Below are 20,347 nucleotides of genomic sequence, written 5' to 3'. Positions count from 1 at the left end.
GTGTGTTGCAATTTACCATAATCCCTGAAACACTGCTGCTACACGATTGCACAAACTTTTTTGGGCGTGGGCTGGCATCCAGCTGCAGGCTCTGGGCATTTGCAGCAGCGTGGCTGAGTGAGTGTTTCTGGGGGCAGGCCAGAACCTGGCCATTGCTCAGAGAGACAGTCCCACAGAGTGTCTGAGTGGGTCAAGGCCGCAGGGCTCTCAGAAGTGATGGGTTTGGAAACACAGCCCTATCTGAGATAAAACTCGGGAGGGAGGTACTGCCTGGCAGGCTGATGGTTTGGTAGCAGATGGTGTAGAAGCAGGGAGTGGATAGAAGCTGGAGAAAAAGGAGAGGTGCTTGACTGCCAGTTGGGGAGAACACAGAATTCCGATACCAGAGACAAGGTAGCTGGGTGATGCCATTTTCACCTCTCCCAAGCATGCATATACAAAAATACATGCACCAAAACAATCCACCCCAGTAAACTAAGCAGCACCATTTAGTGGAGAATGGACTGGCTACACAAGCCCTGTCCAACTGTGCCAACCCCAGTCTAGAGGAATACCAAAAATCTCTCTGCCTGCTTAGTTTACAGACTATAGAGTACTTCATAGTTTGACTTCTAGGGAAAACTGAATGTAATTCCAATCGTATTCCATTCTGTTCACTGGTCCATCTATTCAATTTGTTTTCTTTTCTTTTTCATGAATACAAAGAGAAAAAATTATTTTTATTTTCTGTTCTTATAAAAACGAATTTTTTTCTATATTTTTTTACTATTTCGTAAATTTTTATTCTATTTTACTTTCATCATTTCATTTTATGCTATTTATTAATTTTTTTTTTTAATTTTCAAACATTTTCTTTTTTTGTTTCCCTTTTTTCTCAATTCTATCAAATGTCTTTCAACAACCAGACCAAAACACACTTAGGATCTAGCATCCTTTATTTGATTTTTTTGTGTTGTTTTTAATTTTTTAATTTTAATTTTTTATTTTATTCTATTTCTTCCTCCAAAATGACAAGACAAAGGAATTCACCCCAAAAGAAAGAACGGGAAGAAATGACAGCCAGAGCCTTAACACAGATACAAGAAAGATGTCTGAACCAGAATTTAGAATCATGATAATAATACTAGCTGAGTTGAAAACACAGAATCCCTTTCTGTGGAGATAAAAAGTAACATCTAGTCAGGATGAAATTTAAAATGCTATAACTGAGATGCAATCTTGAATGGATGCCAGGTGGCAAGGATGGATGAAGCAGAGCAGAGAATCAGTGATATAGAGGACAAACATATGGAGAATACTGAAGTAGAAAAAAAAGAGGGAAACTAAAGCAAAAGAACACAATATAAGAATTAGAGAACTCAGTGACTCATTAAATAGGAGTAACATCTGAATCATAGGTGTCCCAGAAGGTGAAGAGAAACAAAAGGGGGTAGAAGGTTTATGTGAGCAAATCATAGCAGAAAACTTTACTAACCTGGGGAAAGTCACAGACATGAAAATCCAGGAAGCACAGAGAACTCTCATTAGATTCAACAAAAACTGACCATCAACAAGGCATATCATAGTCAAATTCACAAAATACTCAGGAAAGGAGAGAATCATGAAAGCAGCAAGGGAAAAACAAAAGGGAAGACAGATAAGGTTTGCAGCAGACCTATCCACAGAAACTTGGCAGGCCAGAAAGGAGTGGCAGGATATATTCAATGTGCTGAATTGGAGAAATATGCAGCCAAGAATTCTTTATCCAGCAAGGCTGTCATTCAAAATAGGAAAGATAAAAAAGTTTCCCAGACAAACAAAAAGTAAAGGAGTTCATGACCACTAAACTGGCCCTGCAAGAAATTTTAAAGGGGACTCTCTGAGGGGAGAAAAGATGAAACAGAACAAAAATGACCAAAAGCAGCAGAGACTATAAAGGATCAGAGAATACCACCAGAAATCCAACTCTACAGGCAACATACTGGCAATAAATTCATATCTTTCAATACTCACTTTAAATGTCAATGGACTAAATGTTCCAATCAAAACACAAAAGGTAACAGAATGGTTAAGAAAACAAGACCCATCTATATGCTGTTTACAAGAGACCCATTTTAGACCTAAAGACACCTTCAGATTGAAAGTAAGGGGATGGAGAACCATCTATCATGCTAATGGTCACCGGAGTACCCATACTTATATCAGACAAACTAGACTTTAAATAAAGACTGTAACAAGAGATGAAGAAGGGCATTATATCATAATTAAGGGGTCTATCCACCAAGAAGACCTAACAATTATAAACATCTATGCTCCAAATGTGAAAGCACCCCAATATATATATCAATTAATCGCAAACATAAAGAAACTCGTTTACAATAATACCATAATAGTAGGGGACTTCAACACCCCATTTACAGCAATGGACAGATCATCTACACAGAAAATCAACAAGGAAACAATGTCTTGAATGACACACTGGACCAGATGGACTTAACAGATATATTCAGAACATTTCATCCTAATGCAGTGGAACATTCATTCTTCTGCAGTGCACATGGAATGTTATCCAGAATAGATAATACTAGCACACAAATCAGCCCTCAACAAATACAAAAATATCAAGATCATACCGTGCATATTTTCAGATCACAACGCTATGAAACTCAAAATCAACCACAAGAAAAAATTTGCAAAGACCACTAATACTTGGAGATGAAAGAAGATCCTACTAAATAATGAATGGAATGAAAAGTACATGGAAGCCAATGAAAATAACACCACAGTCCAAAAGCTCTGGGACATAGCAAAGGTGGTCATAAGAGGGAAGTATATAACAATCCAGGCCTTCCTAAAGAAGGAAGAAAGACCTCAGAGACACAACCTAACCTTACACCTTAAAGAGCTGGAAAAAGAACAGCAAATAAAACCCCAAACCAGCAGAAGACAGGAAATAATATTAGAGCAGAAATCAATGGTATTGAAACCAAAATATCAGCAGAACAGATCAATGAAACCAGGAGCTGTTTCTTTGAAAGAATTAACAGAATTGATAAACCCCTAGACAGTTTGATCAAAAAGAAAAAGGACCCAAATAAATAAGATCAAGAATGAAAGAGGAGAGATCACAACCAACACTGCAGAAATACAAATAATAAGAGAATCATGAGCAAGTATATGCCAATAAATTGGGCAATCTGGAAGAAATGGACAAACTCCTAGAAACATATAAACTACCAAAACTGAAACAGGAAGAAATAGAAAATTTGAACAGACCCATAACCAGTAAGGAAATCAAATTAGTACAAAAATCTCCCAAAAAACAAGAGTCCAGGGCCAGATGGCCTTCCAGGGGAATTCTACCAAACATTTAAAGAAGAGTTAACACCTGTTCTTTTGAAGCTGTTCCAAAAAATAGAAATGGAAGGAAAACTTCAAAACTCATTCTATAAAGCCAGCATCACCCTGATTCCAAAACCAGACAAATACCCCACTATAAAGGAGAACTACAGACCAATTTCCCTGATGAATATGGATGCAAACATCCTCAACAAGATACTAGCCAACCAGATCCAACAATACATTAAAAGAATTATTCACCATGACCAAGTGGGATTTATACCTGGGATGCAGGGCTGGTTCAATATCTGCAAAACAATCAATGTGATACATCATATCAATAAAGGAAAGGACAAGAACCACATTGATCCTCAATAGATGCAGAGAAAGCATTTGGCAAAATACAGCATCCTATCTTGATAAAAACCCTCAAGAAAGTAGGGATAGAAGGATCATACCTCGAGATCATAAAAGCCATATATGAAAGACCCACCGCTAATATCCTCAATGGGGAAAAACTGAGAGCTTTCCCCCAGGTCAGGAACAAGACAGGCATGTCCACTCTCACCACTGTTATTCAACACAGTATTGGAAGTCCTAGCCTCAGCAATAAAAGTCATCCAAATAACAAAGAGGAATAAAGCAATAAAGGAATAAAAGGCATCCAAATCAGCAAGGAGGAAGTCAAACTTTCACTCTTCGCAGACGACATGATACTCTATATGGAAAACCCAAACGATTCCACCAAAAAACTGCTAGAAATGACCCATGAATTCAGGAAAGTTGCAGGATATAAAATCAATGCACAGAAATCAATTGCATTTCCATACAGCAATAATGAAGCAACAAAAAGTCAAGGAATCTATCTCATTTACAACTGCACCAAAAACCGTAAAATATCTAGGAATAAACCTAACCAAAGAGGTGAGAAGTCTATACACTGAAAACTATAGAAAGCTTATGAAAGAAATTAAGACACACAAAAAAGGAAAAATATTCCATGCTCATGGATTGGAAGGACAAATATTGTTGAAATGATGCTACTACCCAAAGCAATCTATACATTCAATGCAGCCCCTATCAAAATAACACCAGCATTGTTTACAGAGCTGGAACAAACAATCCTAAAATTTGTATGGAACCAGAAAAGGCCCCGAATAGCCAAAGCAATCCTGAAAAAGAAAGCCAAAGCTGGAGGCATCACAATCCTGGACTTCAAGATGTATTGTAAAGCTGTAATCATCAAGACAATATGGTACTGGCACAAATAAGAAAAAAAATAATAGAGATTACAGAGATGGTAGGAGACCTCCACTATAATAAATCTGCTGAATGCAAGAGAATTAAGAACAGAGATGAGTTAGTCTTGGTAATGAAACATCTTTTCCTGAGGCAGAAGAGAAAAATGGCAAAGCTAGGGCTTCCAAGTAAAAAGACAAGAGTCTGAGCGTTTGTTGAAATTTTTTTGGTTTTAGTCCCAGCTCTTATTTGGGCAGGATGCTTGAACCATCTGGGTTGCAGTTTATTCACATAGACTAATTCTCAAAGAGCTCTTCTAGCACCAAAATTCCATAGCCTCTCTTTTCAATAGGAGGTAATACTACTGACAGTGAGTGAGCAATGGTAGGAAATGTCAAGAATGGAAAGTCTGTCGTGAGAGAACAGTCCCCAGAATCCCATTCTTCCTTTAGCTTTCATGTCAACATTTTAGTTCCTGCTACCTGCTAGACATTGGAAATAATCAGAGTGGTCTTATGTCACTTTCACCTATGGCACAAACTTCAACTGTATGACATATACTAGATGTTTTGCTGCTTATTTTTGCCCTTTTGGAAATTTTCTTATTGTTTTTAAACTTTATTTTGGCTCAATCAAAATTATAAACAGGGTTGTTAAATTAGAAACATAAAGATTACAGTAAACCAAATATTTAAGAAATTTTGGAGCACTGGGGCACCTGGGTGGCTCAATCAGTTAAATGTCTGCCTTTGGCTTAGGTTATGATCTCATGGTTTGTGGGTTTGGGCCCTACATCGGGCTCAGCACACTCTCAGCACAGAGCCTGCTTAGGATCCTCTGCGTCCCTCTCTCTCTGCCCCCTCCTGCTCTTGCTCTCGAAAATAAAATTTTTAAAGTAAATAAATTCTGCAGCGCTATTCTTTCCATCGTAAAGGGGATAGGTGACACTTCTGTTATTAAAACAAAAACCAGGGGGCACCTGGGTGGCTCAGTTGGTTAAGCACCTGACTTTCGCTCAGGTCATGATCTCATGGCTCATGAGTTCGAGCCCCACATCAGGCTCTGCACTGACAGCTCAGAGCGTGGAGCCTGCTTCGGATTCTGTGTCTCCCTCTCTGCCCTTCCCCTGCTTACTCTCTCTCAAAAATAAATAAATGTTAAAAAAATTGAAAAATAAAACAAAAACCAGTAAAATAAAAAAATTAATGTTGGATTATCAGAAAAGACACTTTTTTAAAATGGTTCTTATCAATAACAAGACACCCAAATTAAACATAATCTTTGATGATAGTAATTATTAGCACATTATCAAAGAGAATTAAAGATACTAAGAAAACACAAGGACCAAATCAGTGTGTTCCTTATGGTAAAATCATATTCCTAAGTGTGCTGAAACATAGGAAAAATAAGACTTGTCCTCTGAAGTATTTGCAAGGAAAAAATAAAGGAAAGAAAGGGAGGGAGGGAGGGAGGGAGGGAAAGAAGGAAAAGACAAGGTATATAAACACCTCCTTTACAGTAAGTTTCTGAGAATGACTCAAATGCCTAGAATAGTAGCTGAGCTATTTAATGTATCCCAAACATCTATAATATTTGTTGAAAGGATGATCAATGTGTGGTTTGAGATTAAGTACACAAAAAGACTCCATTAGGAAATCCCCCACCACAAATTCTAAAAGACAGCTTTATGACATGCTTTAAAATCTGGATAGCTGGCAAATGCAGCATTATAAAACTTAAACACAAGCATGGGAACTGATGATAGAGGATGGGGGGGTGGTGCTGCTCACAAGTAAATTTTTTTAATTTTATTAGATAGGTAAAAAATTTTATTAAAAAGGCTTAGAGATCCAAAATCTCATTCAAGTTAAGGCTTAAAATACCTCTTGTGCCACTTCTATATTCAATTTTAAATCCCTTCAAATTTGTTAGGAAAAAAAGTAACATCACTCTTACCTTCTGCACAGGTACTGGACCTTCAGATTCTAACACCGTTGTGTCATTATCACCAGACTGATGCATCATAGTTAGGCCATTCAAATGTTGTTCACAATCACCTAGATGCACACATTTTTAGAATAGTATAATCAAGGTATTTCATCTTGTTTGTCCATAATTTGACTTCTTCTCCCCCCCAACCCAGGTCAGAAACTACGAAAACAAAAGGATTACTTTGTTTATGCTGTTTAACTTTGGAATATTCTTAGTTGAGGAATTGTTCTACTGAAAAATAAACATTTTTTTGCTTGGAACTTATGTCCTCTTGTTTTGTCTTCATAAAGGATAGCTGACACAGTGGCCACCCACCAAAATCTGTTCTTTCTGTCCCCATGGTATAGCAGTCCCCCAGTGTGCAGAATGACCTCTGCTCCAAAGATGGGTTTTCATTAGGCAAACCAATCATGGTAATCCTACCCCAACACAAGTGAGTCATTTAGTAAAGAGCAGGCCTACACCAATGCAGGGATCCTAGGGAAAGATACTTCTTGGTGGTCAAATTGAAAACAAAGAAAACACAAAGAATGGAAGAACTAAGACACTAAATACCTAGACTAGCTAGTGAGAAGATAACATGTACAAAATGCAAGAGGTTGGCTTGACTCTGAGGTAAAAAGAACAAACTATGCAATTGTATTAGCTGTTAAACTTTCATACAAATGTTTCACTTATCACCAGTAAAGATAACTACAGAAAAATACCTTAAGCTTTGGTCAAACCATGCCTAGACTGACCTACCTTTGGACCAGTGGTTGTATATAACTAACAAAATTACTTACATCATTCATGTCATCTCGAACTGAGTTTTCTGGCATATGCAACCATGAATATCCGAATGAAGAAACTTAGTTGAGTCATTTCTCTTTCACTTCTCCCTAGTTCTTTACTACGGGCCCTAACAAGTAGCAAAAGGTCAGAAGAGACAAATGACAACTAAGTTACTATCTCTGTTAACTGATTCCAAGGTCACAAAATCCTGGCCACTTACATACTATAATGTAGGAACTTACATTTAACCTTCTACCATCCGTCAATCCCTTGACTGATTCTCTGGCCAAATCCTACTAGTTGAGGTTGAGGCTTGAAAAAGAGAGGAATGTTAAGATATGGGAGTGATCATGGAAGGGTGAGAAAAAACTGTTAAACTAGAGGCATGAATGAAAGAAGAAAGTTTAAACTTGTATGTCCCTACATGGCCTAACATACCTATGTTTTCTCAGTTCAACAAGGAAGGGAAAAACAGGGAGTATAGCTTTAAGTACATAACTACATCCCTTCTGTGCTTGAGGCCACATATTATTTAAGATGTAGAAAGAGTATGCATGTCAAGAGAATTAAATTCTAAATGACTCAGTTTGCTGAAATAGGTGGTGGCAGTGCTGTTATTAAGAATGAAAGAGGAGCTGGGAATGCAAGCTGGTGCAGCCACTCTGGAAAACATTACGGAAGTACCTCAAAAAACTAAAAATAGAACTACCCTATGACCCAGCAATTGCACTACTAGGTATTTATCCAAGGGATACAGGTGTGCTCTTTCGAAGGGACACATGCACCCCCATGTTTACAGCAGCACTATCAACAATAGCCAAAGTATGAAAAGAGCCCAAATGTCCATCGATGGATGAACAGATAAAGAAAATGTGGTGTATATATATATACAATGGAGTATTACTTGGCAATCAAAAAGAATGAAATCTTGCCATTTGCAGCTACGTGGATGGAGCTGGAGGGTATTATGCTAAGTGAAATTAGTCAGAGAAAGACAAACATCATATGACTTCACTCATATGAGGACCTTAGGAGACAAAACTGATGGACATAATGGAAGGGAAACAAAAATAATATAAAAACGGGGAGGGCGACAAAGCAAGAGACTCATAAATATGGAGAACAAACTCAGGGTTACTGGAGGGGTTGTGGGAGGGGGGATGGGCTAAATGGGTAAGGAGCACTAAGGAATCTACTCGTGAAATCATTGTTGCACTATACGCTAACTAACTTGGATGTAAATTAAAAAAAAAAAGAATGAAAAAGGAGCAGTGCTGCCACTGCCTGGTCACAGGCTCCATGCCTGCTTCACATAGACATGGCAAAAATATCCAGCCCTACTGAGACTGAGCAGTGCATTGAGCTTCTGATTGCTGTTTCCCACAAGTATGCTGGAAAGGAGGCTAACAACTGCACCTCTCCAAGAAAGAGTTCCCAGGCTTCATGAATACAGAAGTGGAAGCCTTCCTAAAGAACCGGAAGGACCCTGGTGTCCTAGACTGTATGATGAAAAAACTAGACCTCAACTGTGATGGACAGCTAGATTTCCAAGAATTTCTGCATCTTTCTGGTGGAATGGCCATATCTTGCCATGACTACTTTATTAGGTCTACCCATTTCTAGAAGCAAATGTGAGGTGCTCTTGGGCCTGGCCTCCAGACCACACTCTCTCCTTCAAAAGAGACTCTCAATCATTATCCCCTCCTCACATCCTACATGTACCCTGAGCCCAGAGCATCCACTGCCCCATGTAGGCCAGCTCTATTGGTAGTTAATAAAGTAATAGTGTTTTTTATTTCTCATAATTTATTTTTATCTTTTTAAGTTTATTTATTTTTGAGGTGGGGGAGGGGTAGAGAGAGAGGGAGACAGAGAATCCCAAGCAGGCTCTGCACTATCAGCATGGAGCCTGATGTGGGGCTTGAACTCACGAACCAGGAGACCATGACCTGAACCGAAACCAAAAGTTGGACACTTAACCCACAGAGCCACCCAGGCGCACCAGTTATAGTGTTTTTTAAAGCAAAAAATTAAAAAATTAAAGAGGAAAGATTAAAATTGGGAAATTCAGTTTTGGCATGCTGTGCTTGACATACCTATGAGATGCTGAAGGAAAGATGGTCAGCAGAGGTGTATAAACATGCATGGGGCCTTGATGCTTGATTTGTAAAAATGAGACCAGAAGTAACAGACACCAAGATCGCTTAGGCACAATGTATAGATCACTGCCTTTCAACCTTTTACATGTTATAATAAGTAGAAAATGATCAATGTATGAAAAATCTGGGTAAATGGGAAGGCTGCTCCAAGCCTATTGCTATGAAAGTGTAGAGGATCACTGGCTCAGTAAACCTAGGCTTTGGAACATGGCTGGAAAGCCCTGAAGTAAAAAGATATTAAGGGCTTAAGGCAGATACAGAGATATCTGTAAGGAATATTCTGAGAGATGGGACGATCAAGAAAATAGTATCACAGAAGCCTGGGAAGTATGTTAAGGTCCAACTTTCCGAAAAACATTTTTATGGGGATTACCCTCTGGTACCCAAAACACTACAGAACTCATCTTTCCTAAGACTTATGTTCTGCAACCCGGACTAGTATCTAGCCCATATTCTCTGAGTCACTGAAGCTTATATTCCTTTGTTCTTAAAACCTAGCATATATTCATCTTTTGCAGACCTGCTTGTTCGACGCTTATAATTTTTTAACCTTTCCCTTTTCCTTCTTTCCATCACTTCGTTTTTTTCTGCTACCGCAAAAACGCAATTGCTATTTTCTTTCTGTTCCCTATGGCCCATTCCTCCAACTGGCCTACATAATATTGGCATATTAATTACTTTGAAGCACACCTTTGCTCCAAAAAAAACAAAAAAACAAAAACCCTTCACTGGCTCCCCACTGACTATACCATTATCATTAAGTCCAAAGTCTCTAGATATCAAGGTTCTTTATGATCTGAACTGGTCTACCTTCCCAAATTCATTTCCCCATATTCCTATTCATCCAACCAAAGGTTTAATCACATCCAATTACTGATTGCCTAAATACCTTCATTCATGTTGTTTTCTCCATCCAAAATGCCTTTCAGTCCTAGATATACATAGATAAGTCTTACTTCTTCCTCCAATATCCAGCTCAAATGATAACTTAATCTGTAAAATACACATCTGCCAAAGAGATCAGGTAATTTTGCCTTCCTCACCTCCTTAAATTTCATTTTGATTCTTTTAGGGAACATTATTTTTATTTCACATACCCAATAGTTTATTTCTCCTACTTGATGGCTAACTCTTTGATTAACCTTTTCATTTGCCATGTTAATTCACAATGATATGACAGCGTAAGTATTTTTTTTAATTCTTAATACAACTGAGTGAAGATTTTTATAAGCTGGGAAATGGATAAGTAATAAGAATAAGGCTAATAATCCTTTATAACTAAGAGCTTCAACTTATTTTAAGGGGAAAAAAAGAGGCTTCTTCTAGTTCATATGGAGATGATGGCAGTAATTCTGGGAAAAGCTGACAACACTTGATTCAATTTCTTAAAGCTTTTCTGTACTAACATTTTTCAAGCTTTTTTAAAGAAAACTTAAGTGAAAAAAATCTTTATTGTTTAAAAGACTTAACCAAAAATTTATTTCCATCGAGATTAAACTCCAGAAAAGTAAACTTCTATGTATATTTTAGCTTATATACATTTGTAGTTTCCCTTGGGCATAGTGCCACCTACAGTTAGCGAATGCAAACCACTGGGTTTTGAAAAACCTGGTTAAGTGCAACAGAATAGCATCTGTGGCATCATACAAAATTCCTTTTACAAACTATGTTACTCACAATCACATATAAGCCCAAACTGAAGTAAAATACAATAAACTTACCCCAACTGAAGACTTAGATATTGAAAGCCTGACTTTTCACAGATAGGGTGTTTTCTCAAAATAGGAACAAAAGACCATCATGAATGCACTCTTTTGGTTTTCCATTGTCTATTTCTTCTTCAGGGCTATCCCTATCAATTGTTCTACAAAAGTGCTATAATGAAAACAGCAACCTTTCCCTACTGTGGCTCTTTCTGATCAACCTTCAATCATGCTCAAATCTGATTCAAAAACTCAAACATAACAAAACAACTTCTCCCAGTCTTAGAAAACAAACAAAAAACAAAACACCAAAACCCCCAAAAACAAAACAAACAAAAACCCCACCTATCTTCCTGTTAAAGTTACAGCTATGCTCTCCAACGAACTTCTTGAAAGACTGGCTACATTCAGATTATTTCTCAATTTACAAAAATCTGGCTTCTACCTCAATCACAATGGCCACTAAAAAACCTTTTGCAAAAGTAAAAAATCTCAACTGCCAACTTTAAGCCTCACTCCTCATCTTGCTTTAATGCACTGTAGTATACTCTTCTGGCGCTTTTGTACTCTGGTGATTTGATAACATCATCTTTTAATTTTTTAAAATTTTTACTGAGGAAGTTTTGTTTCCTAGAATTTCGTCCTTAACCTTCCTCTTCTTCCTTTGTACATTTTCCTGGATGTTTTCATCCATTCTCACAGCCTCAAGTAGCTTCTATATGCTGGTGATTCATAAATTATGAATCTTGCTATACCCTATTAGTTCTAGTCGTATATTAGTCGTATATTTCTAATCAGATACTCTAGTACCTCAAATATGCCCAAAGTGAGCACTGCCTCTTATTTTCAATCTAACTATTGGATGATACCTTGGTGACACATTCATTCTAACAAAGCCTATGCGCTGTGCCACAAAAATATTCTTCTAATTTATCCACGTCTTTCCATGCTTACTGCCTCAGTTATGGTCCTCGTATAATTTCTCTCCTAGACTATATAGCACTCAGCTTCCTTACTTGGTTCCACCTACATCAGAGCATCTTCATCTTAAATCTGTCTGTCCCCTAAACAGTTAAGCAGCAATCAGTTCCGATTATAAAATCTGATTTTGTTAGGCTACTATTTAAAGCTACTTGTTGTTGAGGGGCGCCTGGGTGTCTCAGTCGATTAGGTGACTGACTTTCGCTCAGGTCATGATCTCGCGGTTCGTGGGTTTGAGCCCTGTGTCAGGCTCTGTGCTGACAGCTAGAGCCTGAAGCCTGCTTAAGTTTCTGTGTCTCCCTCTCTCTGCCCCTCCCCTGCTTGCGCTTTGTCTCTCAAAAATGAATAAACGTTAAAAAAAAAACAAAGCCACTTGTTGTGTGCAAAATAAAAGACCCAAATGGAACACTTGCATTCAAGATAATTCATGACCTAGAATTAACACATCTTCAGTTATGCTCCTGCATACTTTGAAAACCTTTTTCCACAAAAGGATGGATATAAATATTTTATACTTTGGATCTTTTTTTTTTTTTTTTTTTTTTTTTTTAATTCCTGGGATGCCTGCCAGTGTTGCTTTAGGTATTTTCTCTTTTGATCTCCATTCCCTTCTCCACACTGAAGAGCTATAACTTGAGTTACATACAAAATGAAATACTGAAACACAAAACAGAGAGCTTTCACTGGAAGCACTAAAGGAGGATCAAAACTTCTCTCTTCCTCCTAATCTGTACTGTAGTAAAACAATTTAGAAACTTCTTCTGCTTTGGAGAAACCCCTGCCCTTGGAAGGCCAAATAGAAACTGGTGGGCAGCCTCCTAGAGGGAAGGCGACATGGATGAGGAATATTCACACCTGATTCTAGACTAGACCTGAATACCATCTCAAGGTTCAGGTACTCCCTAGGCTGGGCTCATCAGTATCGGAGAATTATCGTTTGTGGCATACACGGCAGGAGAATCAGGACGAGACAGGCAATAACTCCACTTCTGACAAGACTAACAGACAAGATATTTGTAGTCAAATGAATGTAACAATATAAAAATTTAGCCAGGTTTGGAAGATGATTTTGGTAAATGGGAACCACCACTAGGCAAGTATTTTTGTCCTAAGTTTCCTTAGTTGTAAACTACTTCTCATGTATAAAATTTAATTTCTCTACCTATAAAACCTCTATCTTTTCCTTATTCCATCCTACCTTTCCAACTCAAATAGGAATCATGGAAATTAGAGCAACATTTCCCAAATCCGCTCAGAACTCAGTAGTATGGGCTCTGGCAGTGAAAGGTTTTAGTATTTGACCCACAAGCCAATGTATATAATCTATATGAAAATAAATTGCACGTGAACTGTACATATAATTTTCTTATTCAAATGTAATGAATACCTTTAAAAATAAAGCAGATAATTTCTAACAATGTGCTTCAGTGATTATTTCTAACCTGAAATTTACTAGTTATTAACTAGTTATTTTCTTACCTGAAGGAGGCAGAATTTGTAAAGATGAAATGTTTTTCACACTGTGTAAATGTTCCAATTCTTGATGATTAAATGCTAACTGATGGTGATCTGCTGGTGTTTCACATGAATATGAAGTCTGACAAAAAAGGGTAGTTTTTGCAGAGGCTTGATCTTGTACAGAAGACTGTATCTGTTAAGACAAAGATAAAGACAACTGTCTTTCAGAGTTTTAACCACACAAGAAGTTTAACTAAAAAAGTAGAAACAGAGAGGCAAAGAATATAATTTAAAACTACCTTCAACTATGATATAATTATTTAAGTCATACAAACTTATAGGGTATAATTATCCCATTCTTACAGATGAGAAAAATAAGGTGTGGAAAGATTAAAAGACTTGGCCATCCTATAGTTTTAGGTAGAGTTAGTCAAAGCCTATAATCTTAGTTAATAATACATACAAACTTACATATGTTATTAAATAGTGCTGCTTATTTCCAAATGCTTTCCTGGGAGCTTTTATACCAAATCTAGAGACTAATCTGCTTTCTTTTACCCCCTTTACCTTACTAAATTATAGGCATACTGAGAAGGGTGGGTAAAAATCACATGATAGTTGACCTGTAAGACTATCAACAAAATTCTGATTTAGTAAGTAAAAACTGTATTATATAGCTAACATTTATTTAATGCTTACAATGTGTGAGGCACCAGGCTAAACCCTTTATATAAAGCTCTTCAACCAATAATCTCATGAGTTCAATGTAACTATTATCCCTGTTTATAGTTTACAATAGGACTCAGATATAATAAAAGCAACTTTCCTAGAATCTCACAACTATTTAGTCACAAGCTAAGTTGTAGTACCAAAGCCCAGGTGTCTTATCTACTAAGCTTTGAGTTGTAGATAGTACAGAGATCAGTAAGACAGTCTTTCTCCATCTAATAAAGGGGTTAGAGTGAGTAAATAAGGCAAGTGTATGAATACCTATGCTAGCTTGAATAAAACTAATGCCATAGAAATGTCCCAACAATAATATAGACCCAAGCCGCAAAGTTAAAGTCAAATGCTGAGGTTTAAATCAACAAAAAATCACTTTCTGAAACACACAAATATATGCATTTGCTCATATTTCTAAAAAAAAATCCCTCTTTTATTATCAATGGGCATTTTGTTCCTCAGTGAGTGACAATGAAAAAATTCTGGCCACAAACAGATCATTAAGAGAGCATTCTAGAGGCGCCTGGGTGGCTCAGTCAGTTGAGCGTCCAACTTCGGCTCAGGTCATGATCTCAGTCTGTGAGTTCGAGCCCCACATCAGGCTCTGTGCTGACAGCTCAGAGCCTGGAGCCTGCTTCTGATTCTGTGTCTCCCTCTCTCTCTGCTGCCTCCTTTCCTCCCTCCCTCCCTCCCTCATAAACATTAAAATAAAAAGACAGCATTTTATATGCTATGTATTGAGGATGCTTTCAAAGTTCATTGATATAGTTTTGATTTCACTAAAATCTATGACAACAGACAATCTGTAACTTTGAGAACTCACTTTTGTCTACCAAATTAATTACCATTTCATCTAGGTGTTCAAAGCCCTCTTTATTATGTCCCCCAAGCCAGCTAATCCCTGACAAATACCCTCTGCTGCCATTTTTCCCTGAACACAACTTCTGTGCTTCTTTGCCTCTCTTCACACTACTACCTCTGTTTAGAAAAAGTAAGTCCCTAATCTGTGTCAATGTACTATCCATTTCTTTCCCTTCCCTGTAGTTTAAAAGCCATTTTAAGCATTTTCTCCTTCAGATAGTATATATATTCCTTCTACATTTTCTCAATTATGAAAATAGATGATCGCACTAATCATGCAACCTCTTAGGGTGATTATATATATATCTCTTCTCATAATAGAGAGCTCCCTCAACAGAGGTATTTATGTTGTACATCCCTAACCTAGTTAGATGATGTTAATTTATAATTTAATAAAGGTATATACCTGTAATTCTATATTCAGGAAGGTACAGAGGATTAAAACTTTAATGAGAATTACAACTTGAATTAGTAAGAGATAAAATTACTTCTATCCTTTTCAAAGCATGTCAACTACTAATGATAGATGTGCTAAAATTAGTAGCTGGTAATTATAAGCTTTATCTTTAGAAACCCTACCTACCATTTTCCTACCCCCTTTAGAAATCCCACCTTACTGTGTGTACCCTACATCCTACTGTGTGCACATAGGGAAAGCAAGGCCTTTCTTCTGTATTTACTCTCAAGACTAACTCAAAACTTCTATCATTTGTTCTACTAATATGATTTATAGAACAGTTATATCTTATTAGAAAAATGTAGCCAAATACTTCCTGTATTCAATTTTAAGAAGAAATCTTTGAGTATTTAGTTGACAAACTGAAAATGTGACAGCTCTTCATTATAAACAAAATCAAAACAAATTTTAAAGAAGCTACTACTATACCAGTTGAGTTATAACATACATTTTAAAATTCTAAGGTAAAAAAGGAGGAATTAACTTACCTTTACTTGTTCTTTAGGAGAATCATTCTGTTTTGCTTCAGTAAATTTAGGAAACATTTCTGCAAATGTATATAAATAAATATTTTAATATTTGTTAGCTTAAAACCTTACCATTTAAATTATAAATTGTTTTCATATTAGAAATAAAATGGTCATCTCAAGAAAATGTCTTTAATACCAACCTCTTAAATCAAGAAATTCTTACAGTTACCAGGTTTTTGCCCTTTGAATCAGTCAAAATTCTAAAGAGATACTTGCGTTTTAAAGGGGATATTTTCTTTTCCACATAACTGAATAAATACCCACTCACAAATTTCAATTTGGATTATTTAGGCAAAAAAGAACAGCATAGTAAAGAGCTTGAATAAGCGACAGTTTAAACAGGAACAAGTTACAACACAGATAAGGTTTTAAACAAGTAGAATGAATTATAGCAAAATCATCTTTTACCAAGTAGCCATAAATACAGCCACAAGGAACTTAATTAAAATAATTAAGAACTTACTATAAGAGAAGGATATATCACTGATCTGAGAGGATACAGTCTGTTATGAAAAGTGAAGCTATTTGATTTCATGGTAAAGTCTGCTCTGCTTACTAAGCATTATGGGAAGATCCCAAATTCTTTATTTCTTTATTTACTCTCTAGCTATTTGGCAGCCTCAACTATGTTGTAACATATGTAACCAACATATGTTGGTTTTTATAGTACCTTCTTTACCTTTAGAAATACCTTTACAGCAGACACTGGTGGTACAGTAGATATAAAAAGAGATCTCTGACATGCTACTCATAAGTTCCTTTCTTTATCTTACAAGATTTTCTGGTGCTGTCCTCCCCAATCATAAGCCTAGGCCAGTGCAATAAAGCACCAAACTGCCAGTTAATGCCTTGACCCATCTCTCCAGGTGGGCACTGATGAGCCACCTTAGCATTATTTGTTTCAGGCTCCAGGGCACCAAAGCTGGTTAATACCAAATCTTATTCAAACTTAAAACGTTCTAATTTTGATAATTACCTTCTGCTTCCTGAAATGCCATCAGTTTCCACTGGATGTGTTACTGTTCTTTCCTCTCCTAAAATGTTTGATGCTGGACACTGTTAAAATTGCTAAATGCCACTCAATGACGTGCTTTAGTTTAAAGAATTCAAGTTTTGAAATGACACGAACCATCTTAATGTCACTCCACTAAGTATTATTTAAGTGTTGGGGGCTAGGTGGAAGGGAAGGGAAGAATATAGACAGCAAAGATTGAGGGTATAGATCCAAGTAGCTTTCACATTTAGGGGATAAATTATGGTTTCAGCTTTGAACAAAAAAAACAGACTTCATTAATATGATCATATAATATATGCACATCTACACAGCTATCTTAAATATTCAAATATGCACCTAAACTACATTATTCTACAATTTACATAAACTCTTAAGTATAATAAAATATGACATATATTAATGTTCTACTAAAAAATTTAAGGGCATTATCTTAGTTTTCTGACATAATAGCTCAGAATTTTAAAAATTCTCTGAATCTGAAGACACTAGGAAAAGGCATCAACATTTTTTTAACTAGAATGGTAACTAGACTTACTGTAGTCATTATTTTGCAAAGTACACAAATGCCAAATCACTATGTTGTACACCTGAAACTAATATTGTATGTCAGTTATACTGCAATAAAAAAAGGTCAAAACCATCCGATACAGTATGTTTCATAAAAGTCTTAGACTATGGACAGAAGAATAATTAATGACAGCCTAAAACTCAGCATTTTGATTCTCATTCTACTTTTACATAGTTGACTTTCTAGAAACATAAAACATAAAACATAAAACTGTTTATGAGTTCCTGGCCCTTGTAGTTAAAAGGCAAACATATACATTTTCACTATCAACTTTAAGATCCCCTTTCAATTAGTGAAGAAGCTCTTCAGGTCTTGCAAATCTTAATGAAACTAAGCACTATAGTGACAACATATATACTGTCAACTAATTTCTCCAGGGAACTGTGATAATATGCATACCCACCTTAAGAGAATCAAATTGGGTAATATATGTGAACTACTAAACAAATGCATATTATGCATGTTATGTAATATGTTCTATTTTCACATCTCCCCCAAAACCTCAACATAAAACTCTGATGGAAAAGTTTTTATTTTAGGGGCGCCTGGGTGGCTCGGTTGAGCATCTGACTTCAACTCAGGTCATAATCTCGCAGTTCGTTGAGTTAGAGCCCCTGTGTCTGGCTCTGTGCTGACAGCTTAGAGCCTGGAGCCTGCTGTGGATTCTGTGTGTGTGTCTCTCTCTCTGCCCCCCTCCCCTGCTCGCTCTCTGTCTCTCTCTCAAAAATAAACATTAAAAAAAAGTTTTCATTTTAAACTAAGGCAAAAAATTTTAATTATAGAATAAAAGAGAGCTGGAATTGAATATCTGATTAAAGAGTTGGTTTAATATCCATCACCTCTCAAAGCACTGAGATAAATGCTCCAGATATAGCAAATGTTATCAGGAAGACAGTATAGACTAAGAAAAGTTTAATAAGCTGAATATGAATATAATACCATAATGCAAAACCAGAACGTTATGCCATATATATCAGAAAAAAATTACTGAAGATTTTTGAATTAGAAAACTAAATCACACTTCTGTTACACAGAACAAGATTTAAAAAGGTAGTTGGAATTCACTACCTGCTTCTGTTACCTTATTTTATAGGAAAAAAGCATGTCCAGAGATGTTAAATGATTTGCCCAAACTTATCACCTAAGACATGGTCTGTTGGTTAAAAAACCAAAACCAAACAAACAAACAAACAAAAAAACCAAATAAGCAATTTGTCTTTGAACTAAAAAAATGTGCTCCCTTTACAGACTGCTTTGGCAATTTTCATTGAAGTGTCTGGTACTTATTTTAATATATAAACACAACCCAAGTACAAAAAGTGGAAACTGGGGTGCCTGAGTGGCTTGATTGGTTTAGCATCAAACTTCAGCTCAGGTTTGTGGGTTCGAGTCCCGCATTGAGCTTTGGGCTGACAGCTCAGAGCCTGAGGCCTGCTTCAGATTCTGTGGTCCCCCTTTCCCCAACACTCCCCCATTTGTGCTATCCCTCCCTCTCAAAAATAAATAAACATTTATAACAAAAAAAAATTTTTTAAAGGTAGAAACAAAAACGCCCTAGATCAATGGTTCTCAAACATAGCAGCGTATTAAAGTTACTTGGAATACTTAGATATCACATATATCTAGCCCCATTCTATATTTAATTCAGGTTTGGACACTAGTTTAAAAGTTTTGCAGGTGATTCTAACATACTGAGAAAATACTATTCTAGACAGCCTGCTTATTCAGGAAGACCCATTTTTGAACAGATAATTTTTAAATACACAAGACAAAATTTATCACTCTTTCAAAGACTCAAGGCTCAAGTGTGGACCTCAATATATATAGGTTTTTAATCAAAGCTGAGTCTTTGAATTTATCTTTCTAGTGCTTTGAAAATACTTTAGTTGATGAGAAAGTCATCATAGTTTTAAAATTTTAAGTGATAAACTAACCATTTCTCTTAAATGCCAAAGAGTATTCCCCAACTGTCATTGTGTACTTCCTACATGCACTAAACCATTCTCCGCCTAAAAAAGGTATAACAAAATCTGGACTTGAACCAAGTCCATTTTGTCCTTTTTCCCCTTGCATGAAAAAAAAATCATATCCTCATCACTTCTACAGAAAACCTAGGTTGTAAAACTAAAAAGAGAAATTGTTTTAGTCCTGTTTGTAAGTCACCCATAACTAAGGAAGTGTTTTTAAAAAAGAAACGGTTAAAGGGCTTCATAAATTTCCTCCTCTGAATATTACACTGAAGCCAATAAAAGCAAAAAGTCTAATGAATGAAGTGACAAATTTACTTTGTCTTAATCAGGTGAAGAATTGATGCCATAACCACTGAGTTTGAGTGTAACTATTAAACAACTGAAATTATAAACATTCCTGAAAAATATTCCTTGTTTTGTTTTTAATGTTTATTTTATTTTTGAGAGAGAGAGAGAGATTCAGAGAGAGACAGAGCATGAACAGGGGAGGGGCAGAGAGAGACACACAGAATCTAAAGCTGGCTCCAGGCTCTGAGCTGTCAGCACAGAGCTTGACACAGGGCTCGAACCCACAAACCCTGAAATCATGACCTGAGCCG

The 20,347-nt window shown here is 36.5% G+C and overlaps 1 protein-coding gene and 1 pseudogene across 7 annotated transcripts in view; one reads left to right on the top strand and one right to left on the bottom strand.

Moving 5' to 3' along the window:
- Positions 1-20,347, bottom strand: part of BRDT (bromodomain testis associated) — a 79,764-nt gene that overhangs the window by 18,329 nt on the left and 41,088 nt on the right. For all 7 annotated transcript variants that reach the window (XM_019837426.3, XM_045036183.1, XM_045036184.1 and 4 more), the window contains 3 exons: positions 16,154-16,212; positions 13,646-13,817; positions 6,514-6,614 (listed from right to left, as the gene is read on the bottom strand). In XM_019837426.3, the coding sequence (XP_019692985.2) occupies positions 6,514-6,614; positions 13,646-13,817; positions 16,154-16,212 (332 nt within the window). The remainder of the gene's footprint in view (positions 1-6,513; positions 6,615-13,645; positions 13,818-16,153; positions 16,213-20,347) is intronic.
- On the top strand, positions 8,642-9,197 carry LOC102902591 (annotated as a pseudogene).

This window comes from Felis catus, chromosome C1 (genome assembly GCF_018350175.1).
Source record: "Felis catus isolate Fca126 chromosome C1, F.catus_Fca126_mat1.0, whole genome shotgun sequence".
Classification (NCBI taxonomy): domain Eukaryota; kingdom Metazoa; phylum Chordata; class Mammalia; order Carnivora; family Felidae; genus Felis; species Felis catus.
The sequence above is the reverse complement of the archived record's forward strand: the minus strand, read 5'-3'. Positions and strand labels throughout refer to the sequence as shown.